Below are 23,375 nucleotides of genomic sequence, written 5' to 3'. Positions count from 1 at the left end.
CTCTGTAATGCGAAAAATAATCTGCACTGTTCCATTTGTCATACACTAGTACTCTGAAACATAGTTGATACTAAAAATTGCTGTCTGCCACACCTACACCTTCCTTGTTATGGACCTAATGACTGACATGCAGTCTGCCCTAATTGCTTCTTTGTTTTGTTTGATGAACACATATCAGCAAAGTCTGTAGGTATGGCCTTTGCAAGCCTGCAATGATTTAGTTTTTTTGCAATACTTTTATTGAGTTTCATGCCAATGTGATACAATAAAGCAGTTACAGGAGAGCTTGTAAACCCTTCCGCCATCTAGTGGATCCCACAACCCTGAAGCAACCACCTCAATGTTGCAATGTTCTACTGCTACTGTACATCTACTGTAGCTCCCAACCCCCTACATCTTTACTGTGGTGCCTTCAGAACCCCCATTGTGTCCCCTTATGCCTCCTCTCCAATCTCCCCAAAACATTTTACCATGTACTTTGTACGGTGTCCAAAGGAGGCAGACTGTGCGATAGCGGGAAGGCATATATTTCTGATATGGCTTGTTGTGTTTGTGTAGGGGGCTCCCTAGTACTCTCCAGTTTTGGGGCATTTCCTACATGATATCCCAGAAAGGGGCCCGTAGTTCTGCCAGGGTTTTTTTTTTATTGTGGTAGCGGAGATATTGTTCCCCGCCGCCATTATAAATTCTGCCTGGGCTTCGAGGAATGAAATCCTCTCCCCCTCCTTCCAGATCTTCCACTTTCGAGATGTCCAGCACATCCCACTTCCTGCGACCCTCCACACACTTCAAGCGTGCTAGCAGTGCCGAGTCCCAAAACGGGGTTTCCTGGATACTCAACCCTTCCAGCCCAGTTCTCTCGTCCCTTCCTGCCATATACTAACCACACGGGTGGTTGGGCTTGACAGTAAGGTCCACCTGCCTGCCCTGTAGAGCCCTTGTGTCTGCATATGTTGCTGGTTCTTGTTGAGTTGTAAATACCCAATTGTTAATTACTTACGTTGGGCCGCCCACTAATACAAAGTCCGATATGGGAGGGCCACCCCACAGTTCTCTGGCTTCCGTGTCAATGCAGATAAGGCAATCCATGGTGGGCCTCCTTCCCAAATCAGCTGTCTGATCATTGTCTCCCTTCCCACCACCACCACTAGCAGGATATTCAGTGCATTTGTTATCCATGCGCCAGGCTTCATCTTGCAGTACTGGTGGGAGGTACCAGGAGACCACTGCCATGCCCATGCCATTCCAACTGCCAGTCACTGCTGCATAGCATGCCTGGGAGTCCACCCATGTGTCAGTAATCTGCAGGGGCAGTGACTTCCGCAACAATATACTCATTCCCCTCGATTCCCCCAGAGAATCCAGCATAGGCCAGGAGCCGATAGCACACCTGGTTAAGAAATCCACGTTAGTTTCCCACCAAGTGCGTCTCCTGAAACAGAATCATGTCAGTATCGAGTCTAGCCAGGTATTTGGTCACTATTTCCAATTTCTGCTTGCTCCCCAGAACATTAACAATTCACAACAGTGTTTTTAGTACTGTTAGGGGAAGCCCTCGCCATTTCCATTTATCCTGTGATCAGCTATATCCGGTCCTTGAGAATTGCACTACTATATTAGTTTCCCTGGATATGGTGGCCCTCCCTGTGGGTATCGTGCCCGTCCTCAACTTCACGTACGAATCCCTCCCACGCACTCTTGTGCCACAGGCTTAGAACTACCTGCTTCCTCAACTGCCGAGTTGCCCGTAGCCCCATCATTGATAACATTTAACACATGTAACTCACTCAACAGTAATAAGGAAGCAATCTGTGGCTTGGCTCGACCTGTGGAACTGTATAGGAGCCTCCACAAACCACACCAGGGGCTCACTCCTCGCATAGTCTGGCTCACTGTTCCTCGTTTTGTTTACATCCCAGGAGGTCATCTGTTAAATTCTCATAGGCTGCCATCGGCATTACACTTGGAGTGGCGGTAAGCAAGCTGACCCGCTCCGAGGTCCTCCGAGTCAGCCACTTAGGACTCTCACCTGTTAGCCACCTCCAGGAGCTGTATCTGCTATATGGCTGCCGTAACCTTAGTCCTTTCTTTTTCTGCTTGGTCCTTCGTAGGGGCTGATGTGGGGCACCCACATGCCCTACGGGGCAGACAGTGTTGACAGCAGCCCCCTTCCTGGGCCCCCTGTCAAGCATTTGTTACCCCCAGGCCTCTAGCCAGGTCCAAGCCTCCACCGCCGTCGTGAAAAAGTGGGAGGCTCCCTGGTCAATAATCCTGAGCTTTGCCTGGAAGAAGAGGGCGTACTGAATTTTCAGGTGCTGGAAGTACTTTTTGACCCCTAGGAAAGATTTTTATTGTTTCTGCACTGCTGTTGTGAAATCAGGGTACATGCTCACAGTCCCTCCCTCCAGCGGCCTTGGCCGGTGTGTCTGTGCCACCAGCAGGATATTGTCCCTGTCCCGGAAATTTAGCAACTGGGACACGATTGCCCTTATCGGTGCCCCAGGCGCAGGAGGGTGGCCAGGGACTCTTTGCACCACTTCCACCGTAAATCACTGAAACATGTTCCCCTCCATTACAACAGAGGAGAGACAGTACATGGAGAAGAAGTCCATGAAAGGCCCTCTGCTTTCTCCAGGACTCCAACCAAACACATGTTGCGGCAGGAGTGCCCCTCTGCATCATCTAGTTTTCTCTCCAAGGTTGCCACCATCTTTTCCAGTGCCCTTATATGTGCTCCCTCTGTGGTTATTTCTGGTTTTAGATGGGTGAGTGTGGATTCAGTCACCCTGCCTGCCAATTTGTGGTGGTCTACCCTCAGTAGTACCACATCCTGGGCCACTGTCAATGTTTTGCTCCAGAGGAGTCTTTATCTCTGTTTTAGCCAGCGGTATCATTGCTGCTGTGCCCCCAGGTCCAACTCTGCACCACCTCCAGAGGGGCATTTGCCCTCCGTTCAGCCACTGGTTCCCCCGGCTGCTTTTGTGTTGCCACCTTTGACCTCACCATCTTGGGGCTTCCCTCACCGGGGTCTCTGGCCTAGAGTTCTCCGGTGAGTCCGCTCCTCGACCCTTGTGGGGTTGTTGAGGGGGTTAATAGGGCCTCCACCCCCTGGAGCACCCACCTCACTGTGTCTTCATGGCTATGGTTCGCTGAGGCCGCACCCCGTGGCATGAGCACCCCATGCCTCCTAGGCTCCTAGTACCTCCTCTACTCCGGCTCCCCCATCCCCTGTAAGTGACAGGCCCACATTTGGTATGCCTCTAGTGGCTGTAGCTTGACCACCACACAAAGACCTGCGCAGATTGCCACACTATGCACCCCAAAGCCTTGAGGGAGCGGTCCCTAAAGCTCCTTGATGAGGTGCTTGAAGGCTCGCTCTCTCAAGGCCTTAGGGTGCATATTGTGGCAACCTGTGCAGTTCATTGCTGCGACTATCTCGGTCGAGAGCAAGGTCCTGAGATCGGCAGCTCACTTGGTCAAGGGAGCCATAGAGTGGGTGTCAACATCAGAAGTAGGTTGTGGTGGTTCTTCCCACTACTTTCTGGTGCCCAAAAAGGACCATGACCTTCGTCCTATCCTAGACCTGCACCCTCTCAATTTCTCCTTGAAAAAGGAGACATCCAAAATGTTCATGCTCACTTAAGTCCTGTCCACCCTGGACCCGGAAGACTGGATAGTTGTGTTGAACTTGCAGGTTGCATACTTCCATATCCCTGGCCTGCCTACCCACAGACTTTACCAGTGGTTTATGGTGGGCCATGAGCACTTTCAGTTTGCTGTGCTCCCCTTTGACCTTACCAGCACCCCTTGGGCATTAATCAAGGTGATGGTGGTAGTTGCAGCTCACCTGCAGAAATCGGGGATGCCCTTATCTCGACGACTGCCTATTGAAAGCAGACTCTCCCCAGGCGCTCGTCTCCAGACTACGGCGGGACTCATGCATTCGCTGGGTTTCGCTATTAAAGTGCCTATGTCACACCTGATACCTTCTTGTCGCTCTCTTCCATTGCAGCTGTTCTAGGCACAGTGCATTTTTGGGCTTATCCTCCTTAGCGATGAGTCCGGAGTATCCAGGCTATAAATCCGTTATTTGCAGCCTCTAGCCTGAATTTCGATATGACGATTCTGAGGATGCTGACCTCATGGCCTCCTGCATCCTGCTTGTGATGCATGCCCATTGGCTTATGCGGGCTCTGCAGTGGGACCTGAAGTTCCAGTGGGCGCAACATCAGGGCAATCTCTCTGACATGGCCAAGGTCTTGGAGAGCACTGCAAATGATCTGCAGTGGTCGCTGACAAATCACGATTGGGTCAGCAGCAGACCCCTCTCCCTTCCCCAACCAGATCAGATGGTAGTTACAGGCTTGTCACTTCTGGGCTGTGACAGCCATCTGGGAGAGGTAGGCATCAGAGGACTCTGGACTCCAGCGGGATCCAGACTCCTTATCATCCTGTTGGAGCTCCAAGCGATCAGATTGGCATTGAAAGGCCATCAAGAGTAGGCTACTGCAAATGTTCACAGACAACACCACTGCCATGTGGTACTGCAACAAACAAGGCACTGTAAGGTGGCGGACCATCTGTCAAGAGGCCTTGTGTCTCTGGACATGGCTCGAATGTCGGGGCATTTCCCTGGTGGTTCAACGCCCAGCGGACACTCTGAACGCCAGAGCAGACTAGGATGCCTAGCGGATCACGAGTGGCGTCTCCAACCGGAGGTGGTGCACGGTCTCTTTCAGCAGTGGGGAGAGCCTTGTTTAGATCTGTTTGTCACTGCCAAGAATGTGCAATGTTAGTAGTTCTGTGTCCTGATGCAGTCGCTTGTAGACTCTTTTCATCTCGAGTGGATCTCCGGTCTCCTGTGCACTTTTCCACCAAAATGCTCCTGCCCAGAGTTCTCAAGAAGATCAGGAACAATCGGGCCTAAGTCATCCTTGTGGCTCCGGTCTGCGCTCAGAGTCCGGTATCTCGAGCTGTTTAGAATGTCCATTGATCCTCCAATCATGCTGCCTCTTCTGGAAGATCTCCTGTCTCGGCAGCAGGGAAGGGTCCTCCACACGAATCTGTCAATGCTCCGCCCTCATGCGTGGAGATTGAGCGGCAACAGTTGACAGCATTTGACTTTCCTCCTGAAGACTGTAATTCTCCACCAAGAATGCCAGCCATTGGAGGAAGTTTGTGGCATGGTGTACAGACAAAAAGGTTGACCCTTTATCTGCACCACGTTCTTCTGTTTATTCTTTCCCTGGCCCAGCAGGGTCCTAAATTAGGTGAGTGGAAGGTTTATTTGTCTATTCCTGCTTTTCTGCAGCTGCCAGATCAGCCCTCCCTTTTCAATCCCCAATTGTGAATCGGTTTCTCAAATGTATTCAGCATATGTTCTCACCGGTTCCCTTCATTGTGCCTCAGTGGGACCTAGGCTTGTTTCTTTTCTTTTTGATGTGCGCTCCCTCCAAGCCGCTTCACCACTGACCTCTTAGGCTTCTCACCATCAAGATGGCCTTTCTGGTGGAAATTACATCTGCCCGCAGGGTCAGTGAATTATAGGCGATGTCATCCCAGCCTTCGTATTTTTCCATCTACCCAAACAAACTTATCCTTCATATCCTAGCAGCATTCTTGTTGAAAGTGGTTACCCCCTTTCCATGTAGGCCCATCAATAACCGCCTACCTTATACGCTCCTCCTCATCCCTCTAAAAAAGAGGAGAGACTCCACCGGCTGGCCCCAAAAAAAGCGTTGTTCTACCTTGACTGCACAAAGGAATTCTGGGAGGACGATCAACTCTTTGTGGGTTATGTCCGAGCCAAGAAAGCAAAAGCCATGTAGAAACTTACAATCGCCTGTTGGATTGTGCTCTGTATTAAAATATGCTACGCACTGGCCAAGAAGCAACCCCCTGAGGGCTTGTGGGGTCATTCCACCAGAGCCAAGGCTGCAACCACTGCGTTAGCACGTAGAGTCCCAGTCATCTGCCAGGCTACAACGTGAGCTTTTCTGCATATTCTTACCAAGTACTACTGCATGGACAGGCTGGTCCTTTGTGACGGGTGCTTTGCCGATTCAGTCCTGCAGGACTTTCTGTTCTCAATCTGTTTCGCAGACCCACCTCCAGGGACTAATTGCTTGGGTATCTATTCTGAGGTAAGAAGTCTGCAGCTAGAAGTCGCTATCAGATGAACAAGTTACTTACCATCGTTAAGGCCTTATCTGGTAGAAGCTCTGTTTAGCTGCAGTTCTGTTACTGACCCATTCATCCTCCCCCTCTGCAAACGGGTTTTCAGGTGCAGGGTTGGTCCCTTTTCCGGGCCCTAGCTTCACACACAGTGATCATTGTTCTTTGTGGCTCTGTGCTTCTAGCGTGGAAAGTCGCAAAAAGAAACTGACGTCCGCACGCTAGGGTGGCGCTTACATAGGCAAACGCAGGTCGCTGCTGGCGCCAACGGCGCCACCTACCGGCATGCAGGGGTACTGCTCATGAAAACATTAATGGATCCAGGCTCACGCCTGGGGATAATTCTAGGTTAAAGAATTTGCAGCTAGATAGTCTCTTGCAGATAAGGCGTTGCTGAAAGTAAGTAACTTGTTCCTCATATTTGTCTTTTTGTGCATTTCAGTAGTAGTTAGGCATTTGAAGAAGCCATGTGGGAGCTTTAATACCAATAATCCTAACAGTCAAAACATATTTTGCCATTTTCTTAGCCTGATCTTCACCCCTACTTTCCTGACTTGCATTTAGGATGCTAGAAATATTCTACATTTATTGCAGGGGAACTCAGCATAAGTCCATGATAACTGAATCCATGTCAGATTTTCTGATTAAGACTTCCTGTAAATGACTTCCGTTCACAAACCGTATCCTATGTGCTGAAAAATCTGTCCTGGATCTAGATCTGTTTTGGACAACCCTGGTTTATTATTTACTTTATAATACATTTCTTTGCATATGTAAATAGCAAGCTAGTCTGACACTTTCTTATTGCAATTTCATTTGTACATGGGAGCCTCACCAGTTTTTCTAGGGAATTGGTGTTCATGAATTCCTTTTCTAGTGATGTAATACTTTCCTGAAACCACCTTCACTCCATGGTTTGTTCCTTTATGAAGATGTACAAAAAGATGGTCTTGCCCATTTACATGGCCTTAAAAACCTTTCATATTATTAGAAATCCATCCTGGCAGCTGTTCACATAATATTCTTTCAAGCATTGCTGCTCAACGAGGTAAATTTGGGTCGTTCAATAGATTCATCTGGCAGATCACACTAAGCGGACATATACTTGATCAGATAAAAATTATTGGGCTCGTTTTGGATGTGACGGAAGGTTGAATTATGGGTGTACTTATGAGCAGTAAATCTGTTATTAAATGAAACCAGAGTAATGGGGATGGATACAGACAATTCTGGCTGCCTCAGACAACCTCATGTTTTTCAGATATGTTGAACTCGCATGTGCATGTATTTAGGTCTTTGATTTATATTTGGATTTGCAGTTTGTACTGGGGTTTCGTACCTGTGAGTCTATTTTTATTTTGAGTTCCGACTTTAGGCCAATAATTATATATTAAAAAAGTGTGGTAGTTTATAGTCCAAGGACAGGGATTTAGAACATGGATCTCATTCTCATAGTCCCTCCAGCCTTGGTGCCACAGTCACCCACATAAATCCAGATTTTTTTTTCCCCGAATCATCATTGATCTGAGCGCTGTGTCGCATCTGCCTCTAGGTACTCCAGCTCTTTTTGTATTTTGATAAATCTACTGACCACTACATTCTGGTGGTAATGATCTCGAGCATCGTTTCTTGAGCTGCAGTAGACTCTTCGATATTTTACTGGGTCTGGACACACTGTCACTTTCCACCTCCCTACCTACCTACCTGTACTAGGGGACTTATAAGTAAATTAAATGTGCCAGTTGGGTGTAAGCCAAATCTACCCTGTTTAAAGGAGAGATCACAAGAACTTTAGCATTGGTTAGCAACGGGCTCAGAAAGCAGGAGGGGTGAAGGCAGAAAGTTTGGGAGTGATCCTGCCGAGAGGGCCAGGGCCAACGAATTACTTTCTATTTCCATCTCTCCTTTGAGTTTCCAGCCTTCTATGCTTACACCTTTTTGGGTTCCATTGTGAATCTCTGTTTTTAATGTGTTTATAATCTGTCTAGTTTGTTTCGTGATTTGAATGCATTTCTTATTTCTGTTGTGCATTTCTTATTTCTGTTGTGCAATCTGTTGTTCGTTAGGGTGAAGAGCTGCTACACTGCTCCTGGTCTGTTCCTACTTGTACTTGTGACACAAGGTTAAATAGCATCACTTGTTCTGCTCTTGGGATGGTTACAGCAGTTCTTGTATGCCTAGTGTGGCACCCGAACACCGTTGTTGATAGACCCAAGGCCACCTTCTCTACAGCTCTCTGGACACACGTCTGTCTGCCTCTGCTGTTTCTTCCTCCAGTGTCACATTTTAGATATTGAAAATACAAATATTATTATTAGTAGTAGTAGTAGTAGTAGTAGTAGTAGTAGACAACAAAGATTTTGAGACATTTCGAATGTCAGAAACAGTCCTATAGTTAAAATTCCCCACATTGTCTATAAATATATCATATAGGGGATATGGAGTACATCACGTTGAGAAGGTTTATAAAAAGCGTACATTATTTCTGTGGAGGAGCTCCTAGTCCTATACTCAAAGTACAAAGAAGTAAGGCCATAAGCTTGGAGAAGCCATCCTGTTTCATTTTGGTCCTGTCCTCATCTACCCCACCTCCTCAAAGTAAGCAGAGTTTGACAAAGGGTAACATCTGTTCACCATCTTGGGCCTTCAGAATCGAAGTGAAGCTCGCTGATGAGGCCCAAAAAGGCGGCAGTTGCTCTAGGGGTGCATCTGCTCATGTCTGGGGTACCTGGTCTGGCAATTCTTGCTGGGCTTTTCCTGTCCAAGCTGGACCAAGCCTTTTTTACATTACAAAATTAGTGTCTGGAGTGGCACAGTGAACAAAAAAAGCAATGGAGTGAAATGTGACACACTGTAATTTGCAATTGCTAAGTGTAATTCACCGAAATACCCACCTCACTTTTTTTGTCCCCGTTGACGTCGCACTCTCCGTGTCTTCAGTCCCTGCTCTCAGTCTGGGTATTATAATTGGTGTTTGCTTTTATTGCTCAATGTAGGATCAGCACACCTGACAGCAATGATTTGTAGGTGAAAATTGCAAGGCAGTAAGGATTATTTGAGATGACATGGAGTGAGATGACCACCCCAGTGGCCCCTAAATGCGCGACATCCCTAAGGAGTGCCATGAGCAGAGTGTATGAGACTGGGGGATCTGAATACAAAGAAAACGGCAGGAACCACTGTATTGAAATGGCTTTAAGTTAGTCTATAAAATTGAGGTTGATTCCCCGGGTTTTATGCTAGTGGCAGGGAAAAACTCCTATCAAAACGGTATAATTAAGATGCTTACACTGATTAAACCTGACTCAACAACTAAAAGCAAACTGGTTTTGAAAATATTCATCTAATGCCCAGTGCGAGTAATTCAGACCATGTTTTTTGTTTTTACATCCCATTTCTGGCAGAGGTGCTCTTCCCAATTCAAATCCAGTTCTATTAATAGCAAAATGCACAGAAAAAAACAGAATGAGATCAGTTGTTGGCAACAGATGAGGATTTGCTTTTGACCCGTGTGGATTAACTGTATGTTTTATGTATTTTTTTCTTCTTCATTTCAGAGCAGCCATGCTATGAAACTCTTAAGCAATATATTAATTAAGTATTAAACACAATAAAACGCTCAGTGGTGCATTACCAAAGGGAGCATAGTAGAGAATTGCCCCTACTGTTCCATAAACCGCTTTTTCGTAGTCCAGCAATGCCATAGAACCGGAATATCTAAGGGATTTCCAGCAATAGTTGCTGCTACTGATCGTGCGTTGGCGGAGGCTGGGAATACAAAACAAATTGACTTACATGGGTGCCGCCGGGTGCTGCTGCCTCTCTTTTGTCATTTTCTGGCGCAGCTACAGGAAGCACACCGCTTACCAGAATCCCCTGTCCAATCACAACCCTGCCTTACAGCAGCGTTGTGATTGGGCTGAGGGCCGTGGTTCTGCGCTCAGGCAGGGGCTTGGAGGCTGGGCATGTTCCCCACCAGGCTGTGTATTGCAGCTTGGTGGGGAAGATGCAAGGCGCGCATTACTGTCTAGCCGGTCCAAGAGGTCTGGCTAAGCAGTCCTGCGCACTTGGGGGATGTGCTTAACACTCCTTCCCCTGCCCCCTGTACTTGCCAGCGAAGCCCCACCCACCGCACCCAAGCAGGAAGGGAAATGAAAATGATAATGTTCGTTATTACCTTTTTACACTGCTCGCAGAGTAGTGGGGCGACGCTCCTCCCCCTTAGCAGAGGAGCCGCATCTGATGTTCAGGATGGTGTGACCCCCTTACTCTGCTCTAAATTAGAACATTTCACCTACAAAATATTGTTTTGTAATGTTAGTTTAATTAGTTCAGTGGAAGCAAAACAAGACTATAACGGGCAGAATGCATTTGGCCATCACACAAGCCTACAACTCAAAACAGTGCCTGTAACGACAGCATTTGGCATTAACACCTAAAAAAAGGGTACTAGCGGTGTAGATTAAAGGAAAGTGAATGAAGTTAAAAAATTGACTAAGGGCCATCTTATCAACACTTTATTGTAATGGTGGTCTTTGACAAAATTAAAAATATAATATCCTAATCTACAGCAAATTGGGACGGAATTCCAAATTGCCCAATCCAATGAATGAATGTTCTTGGGAGTATTGCAGTGAAGATGTAGGTCGTCCAGCAGTGGCCGCGTGTGAGGCTAGGCAGCACACAGTGTTACGTGACACCTGTGTATTTCTCGGTTATGGTAGGAATCACTTCTTTTTCCTTTCTCTTCAGTGTAGTTTCAGTAATAAATATTGGTTCTTACACACTTTACAAGTGTTTAATTGGATTGGGTACTTTACCAATTTGGAATTCTTTGCTAATTACATGTAGATTAGTAGATTATAAGTAGAGCTCCTGTTTTTATGGTATTTATTTGTCAATATTTCTGTATTTATCCATATTTATTTTTGGTTCATCTTATTGGTATTTATCCATATTTATTTTGTGTTCTAATAATAAGTGGAGTCATAACATGGTGTATTTCCACATTTATTTAACTGATAAATATGCACTCACACTTTAATGCCTGTTGCGTTTTAGCAAATTAAGCAGCCAAAACAGCAGAACACTACATCCACATGTAAATATTAGCAATATATACAAATACATGTTAACATATGCATACATTTAAGGAAATCCAATCCTGTTGTTTAACTCCCCATGCTGTCTCTCTGTTCAGATGCTGGCTTGGAATTCATGAAGGACAGTGTTGAAGGTCACTCACAAAAAGCAATTTTTTTTATTTGTTTGCTTTCAAAAATAAATACAGACAGGAAACACATTGTTTTTTGTATGTATTTATCTGTAAAAGCCCTGATACATAGCCATATTTCTGGCAAGAAACAGGTTGACCCATAATTAATTCAATCTTTCAGAAAATCAAGAAAGAACATTATTTCATGTCTATTTTCATGCCGTTTTTAGGTCTCGCCTGCGATTACAGCGCGAAAAGCGCTGCCTCGCTGCGAGACCTATAGTCAGCGGCTCAGCTTCCCAGGAGGCAAGAGATGGTCACACGCATCTTCAAGAATCGGATCCGAGCGGGCCGCGCGCGCGTGAACACGCGCTTCATTGAGCAGGCCGGAATTAGCTTACAATACGCGCAGGCTGCAGACCAGATCGGACTGGATATGTGGACGCGCGCACCGTGCGCATCTCCTGTCTCCCTTAAGCTCTCCTGCCAGGGACTGTGTGCGTGCTTGGTACAGGTGCCAACCCCGTTTCTAGTATTTAATAGTAACGGGAGTCTACCCCATACATCAAAGAGATCACCACTCAGCCCTCCGCAGGGCGACCCGGAGCCTGGGGGCTCGTCCGCAGGGCCGTGCTGCCATTGGCTGCCCCGCCAGCCTATCTCGTGATAGTCCCACCGGAGGGTTGCCCGGCAACCAGGACTCTCGCGGCCCCTTTCCCGGCAAGGCCGCCATTGTTGAAGCCGGCGTCTTCCCCACCGGGGCTCCCATGAGAGAGGGAGAGCCCCGGAGAGCGAGCAGATTGCGGGGAGAAGAGCGTGGCTGGAAGTGCAGGCGAAGCTCCGGTGCTGAAGAAGAGCCCCGCGCTGCTTAAAGGAGACCGGCAGTGTTTCCCGCCCCGCAGAACCAGCGAGGTCCCGGTGAGTGCGGGGGCAGTTCCTTTTTACTTAGAGCGGCCCCGGTAGACAGCGGGCCGCTCCCCTAGTGAGGTGCCATTGTAGCAGGGACCACGAGGCTCAGTGGGCAATTTTTCCTCTCAGAGTCCCCCGAGTGGGACTCCAACGATCCTGGTGGCATTTATAACCAGCCGCAAAGGCTCTTGGAGGCATATTTTCACTACGAGCCCTAAGAGGCTCACTGTCAGACTGGCATATCAAAACTCGTTCTGCCTGCCTCAGCGTTATATTAAAAATGGCTTGATCTCCCCCTTGAATATCCACCTGGGACGGGTAATAAAGAACATGTTTGGAAGCTAAAATTGGCATCTCGGTGATCTTTTATTTATCGTCATTACAGAAGGGGTTTGTGCCTGTGAGCCTTCACTTTGGTAAACATCATTTGATCCGCCTATGGATTGTATGTTCAAATATTAATAAACCTAATGCTAAGAATGTGACCTAACGGATAGAGCTGTCGAACTCCGAGCTGAGGAACCGGGTTTGAGTCTCAGCAGGGGAGCTCAACATTCTGTGATTCTGGGCAAATCACTTACTCTCTCCGTGCCTAAAAAAAAAAAGAATGTGCCCGTCTTTAACGTAACTGGTGCTCACGTAAAGTGCTCTGATGCCTCCGGGTAAAGTAAGCGCTCTATAAAACTAGTTTTTAAAAAAGTTTTTTTTAAAATGCTAACAATCACATCTGGTGTCAGCCTGCAGGCTGTACCTACTGTCACTTCTCTGCTCTTCTGTTCCTCCTCCTCTTCTCACCCTAGATCTTTGTTCTGTGCCCCTGCTTCTCACTTCTTTTCTCTCCCACACTTTCGGTTCAGTTTAATAATGCTTTATTGTCGCCGCTTTACTGCTCACGGTCTAATTTACACTATGCAAAGCCCACTTTTGCTGTGCTTTCTATGCTTCTCTGTTTGCCCATTACAATCTCCAGCCAGTACTTTCTGATCTACCACTTAGTCATTAATCTGTGTTAAGATTTTTTCTCACTGTTGACAGCTATTCTTTTAGGGTGTTGATCTTGATAAAAGCCTGCTCTGGCCATAGTGTTATTCAGACTACTGACCTGCACATCATCCACAGAGGTTATACTCAGGGCCACCGTCTCCCTCCTGCCTTTCTTCTCCCTCCCCTTTATTTCCCTCCTCCTATCTCTCTCCTCTTTCATGCTCTGTCCCCATTTTTATTTTTATGTCTTTTCATTCCCTTTTACGATTTTTCTTCAGCCCCCTCATGCTCCATTTTTATTCCTCTTTCCTTCTTTCTGCCTTGCTGTCCCCTCCCTTCTTCTCCCACTAACACCTCATATTTCTCTATTTTCTCTCCTCCTCTCAAAATTCTGCCTTCCACTCACTTCTGTTGTTTTCGATCTCTCTTACTAATGTCCCTTTACACACATTTACATGCTCCCCTCTCTCCTTCGTTCGCCGTGTCATTGCATTTTCTTGTTTATCCCTTAGTCTCATTCTATCTATCGCCCTTCCTCACTCTATCGCCCGCCCTCTATCTATCTATCGCCCTCCCTCTATCTATCTATCGCCCTCCTATCTATCTATCGCCCTCCCTCCCTCTATCGCCCTCCCTCTATCTATCTATCGCCCTCCCTCTATCTATGTATTGCCCTCCCTCCCTCTATCGCCCTCCCTCCCTCTATCGCCCTCCCTCTATCGCCCTCCCTCCCTCACTCTATCGCCCTCCCTCTATCTATCACCCTCCCTCACTCTATCTATCGCCCTCCCTCTATCTATCGCCCTCCCTCTATCTATCTATCGCCCTCCCTCTATCTATCGCCCTCCCTCTATCTATCTATCGCCCTCCCTCTATCTATCTATCGCCCTCCCTCTATCTATCTATCGCCCTCCCTCTATCTATCTATCGCCCTCCCTCTATCTATCTATCGCCCTCCCTCTATCTATCGCCCTCCCTCTATCTATCGCCCTCCCTCTATCTATCGCCCTCCCTCTATCGCCTTCCCTCTATCTATCGCCCTCCCTCCCTCTATCGCCCTCCCTCCCTCTATCGCCCTCCCTCCCTCTATCGCCCTCCCTCCCTCTATCGCCCTCCCTCCCTCTATCGCCCCCCCCTCCCTCTATCGCCCTCCCTCCCTCTATCGCCTTCCCTCCCTCTATCGCCTTCCCTCCCTCTATCGCACTCACTCTATCTATCGCACTCACTCTATCTATCGCACTCACTCTATCTATCACAGTCACTTTGTCTATCTATCCATCGCCCTCCCTCTATCTATCTATCGCCCTCCCTCTATCTATCTATCGCCCTCCCTCTATCTATCTATCGCCCTCCCTCTATCTATCGCCCTCCCTCTATCTATCGCCCTCCCTCTATCTATCGCCCTCCCTCTATCTATCGCCCTCCCTCTATCTATCGCCCTCCCTCTATCTATCGCCCTCCCTCTATCTATCGCCCTCCCTCTATCTATCGCCTTCCCTCTATCTATCGCCTTCCCTCCCTCTATCGCCCTCCCTCCCTCTATCGCCCTCCCTCCCTCTATCGCCCTCCCTCCCTCTATCGCCCTCCCTCCCTCTATCGCCCTCCCTCCCTCTATCGCCCTCCCTCCCTCTATCGCCCTCCCTCCCTCTATCGCCCCCCCTCCCTCTATCGCCTTCCCTCCCTCTATCGCCTTCCCTCCCTCTATCGCACTCACTCTATCTATCGCACTCACTCTATCTATCACAGTCACTTTGTCTATCTATCCATCGCCCTCCCTCTATCTATCTATCGCCCTCCTATTTATCTATCGCCCTCCCTCTATCTATCGCCCTCCCTCTATCTATCGCCTTCCCTCTATCTATCGCCCTCCCTCCCTCCCTCTATCGCCTTCCCTCTATCTATCGCCCTCCCTCCCTCCCTCTATCGCCCTCCCTCCCTCTATCGCCCTCCCTCCCTCTATCGCACTCACTCCATCTATCGCACTCACTCCATCTATCGCACTCACTCCATCTATCGCACTCACTCTATCTATCACAGTCACTTTGTCTATCTATCCATCGCCCTCCCTCTATCTATCTATCGCCCTCCCTCTATCTATCTATCGCCCTCCTATTTATCTATCGCCCTCCCTCTATCTATCGCCCTCCCTCTATCTATCGCCCTCCCTCTATCTATCGCCTTCCCTCTATCTATCGCCCTCCCTCCCTCCCTCTATCGCCTTCCCTCTATCTATCGCCCTCCCTCCCTCCCTCCCTCTATCGCCCTCCCTCCCTCTATCGCCCTCCCTCCCTCTATCGCACTCACTCTATCTATCGCCCTCCCTCTATCTATCGCCCTCCCTCTATCTATCGCCTTCCCTCTATCTATCGCCCTCCCTCCCTCCCTCTATCGCCTTCCCTCTATCTATCGCCCTCCCTCCCTCCCTCCCTCTATCGCCCTCCCTCCCTCTATCGCCCTCCCTCCCTCTATCGCCCTCCCTCCCTCTATCGCACTCACTCTATCTATCGCACTCACTCTATCTATCGCACTCACTCTATCTATCACAGTCACTTTGTCTATCTATCCATCGCACTCACTCTATCTATCTATCGCACCACCACAGCATCACTCAGGGGCACCACAACATCACTATGCGCTACCACAGGATCACTGAGTGCCACAGCATCACTCAGCGCCACCACAGCATCAATCTGTGCAACCATTCAACAACAACTGCTTCAAATATGTTCTCTCAATGTTTCAAGCTTTATTACAGATGTCACAAAAAGATGTTAATATTTCACTTCTGCTCTTGGATTAAAGTCACAATAAAATACAATGAACATAATCTTCAGAAAAGTAATTTACAAAAGTTTAAGCTATTGCCATTATAAATTATAATAACTTTTATTTAAGTATTCATTATTAAAAAAAATTAAAAGCCATTGTTATTTGTAAAATCAATACATCTAAGTCACGTAAATACAAAACATGTTGCATTACAAATGGTATAGGTGTCACATTTGCAAAAGTTAAAAGTATTGGCATTGTAAATGACAAAGCTATTATTTTCGCTATTTTCAAAACCAAAACAGAAATAAAAAATTGGTCATTTACAATACCAATAGCTCAAACTTTCCTAATGCGAGACCTATTGCATTGCAAATGCTTGTTTGTTTTGACAAAGATCGCCATTACAATAGAGATAGGGTGGCCCTTAGTCCATTTTAGCATTTCACTCACTTTCTCTACAATCGACACCTCTAGCACACTCATTTTAGGCTTGCTATGACAAATCAATTCAAAAGATCTCCGGCAAAGAGCCCACTTGAGAGGCCCGTTGGGCATTGCTGCGCCGGCCCTACGAGGAGCTGCCCCATAATGAAGCATGCCACCCATTTGGATAGGTGAGGGCTCTTGCTCCTGGATATTCATATTCCACCCTCCACCTCTTCATGGAAATGCACTAGTGGTGTCCCTCCATGAAATAATTTTAGAACTGCATACTCTTTGTGTATTATTTAGTATATGCAGGGGGCGAGTGTATGCTGGACCTGGATTGCTCGCAGTCCCTTCTTTGCTGACAGTATTCACCATTGTCCACGGGAGCCTGACCCATGCCAGATTTTCAGGCAATCCACATAAAATGTACTCTCAGAGAATCTATGTAGTGATTATTTAAGTACTTGGTGTTTATCCATAAAACATGACCTTGATTTGCCCCTCTTGACCCTTTGTGGATAACCGTGCTTTAGAATATCTTTATATCTCTGTATATCTATCAGCATTTGTAGGAAGATAGTGTTATAACCCCTTTGTTTCAGAGATTCTCAGTGTAGGAAACGAGGGGGAAACGTAAGAGAAGAGTGGGCTTGCAGAGAAAAATTACAAGTGTAGAAGGAATGCCTCCAAAATGAATAACGATCAAACACCCTAAATTCCAGTTACAAAACCTAGTGAACAAAGAATAGTATCACGTCAGCACTGCTGACAAATGAGATATGTTGGTTATTTTTGCCTCTTGGTGGTACTTAACAAACTTTGATACCACCCTTTATTTTGTTTATAAATATTCAGGCCACTGCAATTCTGGTTAAATTGAAGATTCTTCTCTCGTACACCACTCAACGTGGTTGTCACAGCCAGACCTGGGTCAGGCAGTTTCTGTTAACCCCATCCTTTTAGTCTGCATCTGTGTGCACCGGTCGGAAAGCAACAGTAATATTTCTGATCTGGCTTATGTAGTCGCCTCCTTCAGAAGTGAGGTTCATAAGCCCACTTTATCAGAATCCGATTGCCTTTTTATTTATTTATTTATTTTAAAAGTTTTATATAGCGCTGGCTAGACCCGGAGGTATCAAAGTGCTTTACATGAGTTACAGCCTTGTTTTGGGGAAACAGAGCTGGGTTGAAACCGGGGGTGGTTTCCCCTTCGGATGTCCACCGCCGGCTGCTTTGGGCTATTGTTTCAATCCAGGCCCCTTAGAGGTTTGGGATTGGCCAGTTTAGGTCACGAGGAGGGGTCAAGATGACAGGGACTTTCAAGGGGGCAGTTGGTCACAATGGTAGTGCGCTGTGGTCCTAGTACGCAGGATAGAGGCGGCTGTTCCCTCACTCCCACCCCATGACTTTGCGCATTTGGCAGGCATGTCGTTTTTAGGGTTTGGTTTATTAGTTTTTATTCAGGCTAATGTTATTGCTGTTTTAGGACAGGTGGCAGAAATGCAGGATCTTGGGCTAGGCTGGAAGGGTTGGGGTCCTTGCATGGCAGACCTTGGAAGAGAGAATACAGGGGATAGAAGATTGGGTCACGTGTGAAGGACAGCGATTGAAACAAAAGGGGCTGGTGAGGAATGTTTGGATTGTTGGGGGATTGTTCACATTGGGGGGGGAGTGTAATATTGGACACAGTCTAGTTTTTTGGTGGGTGGAGTTATGGGGAGCCAGGAAGAGGAGGGGCGGCGACAGGAAAGGGCAGTTAGAGTAGGGACGTTGTCAGGAGCAGCAGCATGAATAAATGCTCTCCAAAGATATACGGTGTGTCTGTCTTATTGGTAGCAAGACGCTACAGAGAGGAATATGGGTGAGGGGTTTTGATGAAAAGTTGTAATGTAAAAAAGTTTTAGCAGTATACCTGTCCTGATAGTGGCCTTTTGCTCTTGCTTGGGTCTATTTCGTTCTGTGCCATTTCATTCTATGACCAATAAAGAATTCTTTGAATATTCTAGGTAGCTGCCCACCTTTTACACTTGGCAGGTGCCCCAAGGCCTTCACTTTTGCTGCCCTTAATATGTTTTCTGGTCTCTGTATTTTACACTATCTACTAGGCTCGTGGCAGTGGTATGTTTTCCAATGTAAGTAAACGTTTCATAGTTCCCTCACTCTGCCTTTTTTCTCAACTTAAAAAAAACAAATATGATGTAAAAAAAAAAAGCCCCTCTCATAACCCTTCCGACTCAAAAATCATCGGATTAATTTGGTAATAATTTTTGAAAATAACCTCTTGAATTTGTTTCACGTTTTTAGAACTGTTAAAATATTGTAATGTACATTTGATGAACTAATGTGTGAATGTGTAGTAGCTCTTCTACTGCTGGTCAGGTTTCACTTTATAAACCTTGTAAACATGCAAAACATTCTTAAGTCACTTTTCAAAGTAAAAAGTAAAGTCCACATTTGTAAAGCGCACAATCACCCGTAAGGGTCTCTAGGCGCTGGGGGGCCGTCGGGAAGATTAAGCGAGCTATTGCCCAGAGTCACATGGTGCTGGGCTGACCTGCCGCCGGAGCCGGGGATCGAACCGTGGTCCCCAGATTCCAGCGTCAGTCGCCCTGGCCGCGGCGCCAAAGTAGTCTTTTTCTGTCCTCTTTCACCTAATTAAACCTATTATCGCCACAAGGAGACATTTCTTTCAAAAACTAAAGCAAAAGTACAGTTAATATGGGTGTAGCAAATAACCTGTGACTATAATTTATTAGACATTTTGAAGATGTTGTATAATATAAATTACCAAATAATTCACAAATATAATAGAGACAAATGGTAGCAAACCAGTACCACAATGGCCCAGCATGCTTGAAGGGGGTGAGGGGGAAGAGGCTTGAAGTACAGATGTACTTTCTTCCCTTGATTTGGGAAGATTTTTGTTCAACAAACAGGTCGAAATTGGAATCGGTTCAAAATCTAGTTCTTCACCATTGGCTCCAACCCAACTTGTTGATTTCCTCATAGTCGTGCAACACGATGGGTAAAGGACGTGTAGCTGAAAAATATTAGCTCAGGCTTGCATACTGCAGTAATCCCTGATGAATGTGAAACCAGTATGTTTGCCAGGATAGACTTGTTAAAGGCTGACCTTGGCTTGAACCACAGCCCCCAATGACTCTGCAGCCTGAACATTCAAGATAAAGCTTGTGGCAGATTGTTCTGCTACTCCCGGTCTTGAAAGCAACTACAGTGTTAATCTATTTTCTCTCGGTTGATCTGCTCTGCCCAACCCTTAGTGTTATTGGCTGACAAGGAAAATGTTGAAAGGTGTGTCGTCAGCCGCCGGCGCAGTGTATGAAGAATGGCTCTATTGTGTTAAGGTTTTCTATAGCCAAGCGTGCTGTTATTTGCAGTAGCAACATCTTTCTAACTCTAATACCTCACTGCATAGTTCACATGTCTGAAAGATCATGCATAGCTTGACCGCATCACATAATATTGGTTAGATACTGAAACAATTAGCCATAAAAGAACCAAAGTTCTAGATAACCTGCCTTTTACTTAAAGCCATAAAGATCAAAATTATATATATATATATATAAATTTATATATATATATATATATATATATATATATATATATGGTTTCCTATTGAATTTTTCTTCATCCTGTTTGCCCTTGATAGAGAGAACTACTTTGTCTTTTTCCAAACTTAAGATCGTCATTTTACATGCGACTCTTCATTCAGTTGCGCAATGACTGTAGGCCTCATCGATGTGTCTCTCATTACTTAGAATTTTTTTTTTTTGCCATATGTTACTGACTCTAAACGTTGAAGTTGGATTCAATGTAATCGTTTATTATGCAGCAGAGCCCCAATTCAGTAACTGTTATAAATTGTGTTTTATAGATGACCAAGAAGATGAAGATGCTATAGTCAATCGAATTTCGTAAGTATACAGATCTTTTTATATCTTTTGTAATAAACCTTAGGTAGGGTTACAAACTCTTCATATAGTTCTGCTCTTGTGTATTTTCTGTATGTCAGCATTCCAACTTTCGCATAATTGGATTAAACCAAATGCACTATTTAGTAGGTAAATAAACCGATTTCTTCTTTACATTAGGGATTATATGAAGAAGTCAGGTGCTTGCTTGGTCCAGTACGTGGTTTTGGGGTCAAAGTCGCAGGAATGAACTTGTATGTGTTCGACTGTATGCATAGAATGTTTTTTCTTTAAATATCTTTATTGGTTTTCGCTGTAATTGGTAGGCAGGCTTACAAACACAATACGAGAAGTTCTCAATATTCTGAAATAGTAAGTCTAACATAAAAAGTGGAAAAGAATAGCATACAGAACTTACTTAGTCAAACAAAAAAGGTAGTACCACCTTAACCCAACATAATCCACTCTCTTTTCCGTCCAGGAGCAAGGAGGCCATAGGCATTACCTTTAAAATATTTTGTCCTCACCCTGTTATTGTCATATATGTGCATATTATCGCTTCCTATAGGCCCACATGCATTACTTCTAAGTTACTAGTCCTTGGTTAAATGGTGGCATAAGTAGGCTAGTCTCGCTTGAAGTCCTAACCATTTTGAGCAGGTACGATACAGAAAAGGGGGTGGTGATGAACAGAGTGTCTGAATTAAGCAGACCACTCTTACCCAGTCCAAAGATCAGGGCTTGATCCATCACCGTTAATTATCTCACTGCCCCATCCCAGCTCAGAACCTGGCTATATGCAAATTAGTCCATCCCTGGCCCAGTGCACCATGGGAACAGGGCAGACCAAACTACCAAGCCAATTCTTCACCAGAAAGGAGACAAGCTACCAGGGACCGGTTTCTGGCATTTCAGCCTCTTCGGCCCGGCTTGCTTGAATCCTGATGGAGCAGTGAGAAAGGGACTCATGTCTGAGTATACCCTGCCACACCTATAGTGGCCAAAAACGATACAGAAAAGGGGGTGGTGATGAACAGAGTGTCTGAATTAAGCAGACCACTCTTACCCAGTCCAAAGATCAGGGCTTGATCCATCACCGTTATTTATCTCACTGCCCCATCCCAGCTCAGAACCTGGCTATATGCAAATTAGTCCATCCCTGGCCCAGTGCACCATGGGAACAGGGCAGACCAAACTACCAAGCCAATTCTTCACCAGAAAGGAGACAAGCTACCGTGGACCGGTTTCTGGCATTTCAGCCTCTTCGGCCCGGCTTGCTTGAATCCTGATGGAGCAGTGAGAAAGGGACTCATGTCTGAGTATACCCTGCCACACCTATAGTGGCCAAAAACGATACAGAAAAGGGGGTGGTGATGAACAGAGTGTCTGAATTAAGCAGACCACTCTTACCCAGTCCAAAGATCAGGGCTTGATCCATCACCGTTATTTATCTCACTGCCCCATCCCAGCTCAGAACCTGGCTATATGCAAATTAGTCCATCCCTGGCCCAGTGCACCATGGGAACAGGGCAGACCAAACTACCAAGCCAATTCTTCACCAGAAAGGAGACAAGCTACCGGGGACCGGTTTCTGGCATTTCAGCCTCTTCGGCCCGGCTTGCTTGAATCCTGATGGAGCAGTGAGAAAGGGACTCATGTCTGAGTATACCCTGCCACACCTATAGTGGCCAAAAACGATACAGAAAAGGGGGTGGTGATGAACAGAGTGTCTGAATTAAGCAGACCACTCTTACCCAGTCCAAAGATCAGGGCTTGATCCATCACCGTTATTTATCTCACTGCCCCATCCCAGCTCAGAACCTGGCTATATGCAAATTAGTCCATCCCTGGCCCAGTGCACCATGGGAACAGGGCAGACCAAACTACCAAGCCAATTCTTCACCAGAAAGGAGACAAGCTACCGGGGACCGGTTTCTGGCATTTCAGCCTCTTCGGCCCGGCTTGCTTGAATCCTGATGGAGCAGTGAGAAAGGGACTCATGTCTGAGTATACCCTGCCACACCTATAGTGGCCAAAAACGATACAGAAAAGGGGGTGGTGATGAACAGAGTGTCTGAATTAAGCAGACCACTCTTACCCAGTCCAAAGATCAGGGCTTGATCCATCACCGTTATTTATCTCACTGCCCCATCCCAGCTCAGAACCTGGCTATATGCAAATTAGTCCATCCCTGGCCCAGTGCACCATGGGAACAGGGCAGACCAAACTACCAAGCCAATTCTTCACCAGAAAGGAGACAAGCTACCGGGGACCGGTTTCTGGCATTTCAGCCTCTTCGGCCCGGCTTGCTTGAATCCTGATGGAGCAGTGAGAAAGGGACTCATGTCTGAGTATACCCTGCCACACCTATAGTGGCCAAAAACGATACAGAAAAGGGGGTGGTGATGAACAGAGTGTCTGAATTAAGCAGACCACTCTTACCCAGTCCAAAGATCAGGGCTTGATCCATCACCGTTATTTATCTCACTGCCCCATCCCAGCTCAGAACCTGGCTATATGCAAATTAGTCCATCCCTGGCCCAGTGCACCATGGGAACAGGGCAGACCAAACTACCAAGCCAATTCTTCACTAGAAAGGAGACAAGCTACCGGGGACCGGTTTCTGGCATTTCAGCCTCTTCGGCCCGGCTTGCTTGAATCCTGATGGAGCAGTGAGAAAGGGACTCATGTCTGAGTATACCCTGCCACACCTATAGTGGCCAAAAACGATACAGAAAAGGGGGTGGTGATGAACAGAGTGTCTGAATTAAGCAGACCACTCTTACCCAGTCCAAAGATCAGGGCTTGATCCATCACCGTTATTTATCTCACTGCCCCATCCCAGCTCAGAACCTGGCTATATGCAAATTAGTCCATCCCTGGCCCAGTGCACCATGGGAACAGGGCAGACAAAACTTCCAAGCCAATTCTTCACCAGAAAGGAGACAAGCTACCGGGGA

The 23,375-nt window shown here is 46.6% G+C and overlaps 1 protein-coding gene across 2 annotated transcripts in view; it reads left to right on the top strand.

Moving 5' to 3' along the window:
• Window positions 1-23,375, top strand: part of LMBR1 (limb development membrane protein 1) — an 824,544-nt gene that overhangs the window by 151,363 nt on the left and 649,806 nt on the right. For both annotated transcript variants that reach the window (XM_078663261.1, XM_078663260.1), the window contains exon 3: window positions 20,379-20,418. In XM_078663261.1, the coding sequence (XP_078519387.1) occupies window positions 20,379-20,418 (40 nt within the window). The remainder of the gene's footprint in view (window positions 1-20,378; window positions 20,419-23,375) is intronic.

The sequence above is a fragment of the Lissotriton helveticus genome, chromosome 10 (genome assembly GCF_964261635.1).
Source record: "Lissotriton helveticus chromosome 10, aLisHel1.1, whole genome shotgun sequence".
NCBI classification, from domain to species: Eukaryota; Metazoa; Chordata; class Amphibia; order Caudata; family Salamandridae; genus Lissotriton; species Lissotriton helveticus.
The sequence above is the reverse complement of the archived record's forward strand: the minus strand, read 5'-3'. Positions and strand labels throughout refer to the sequence as shown.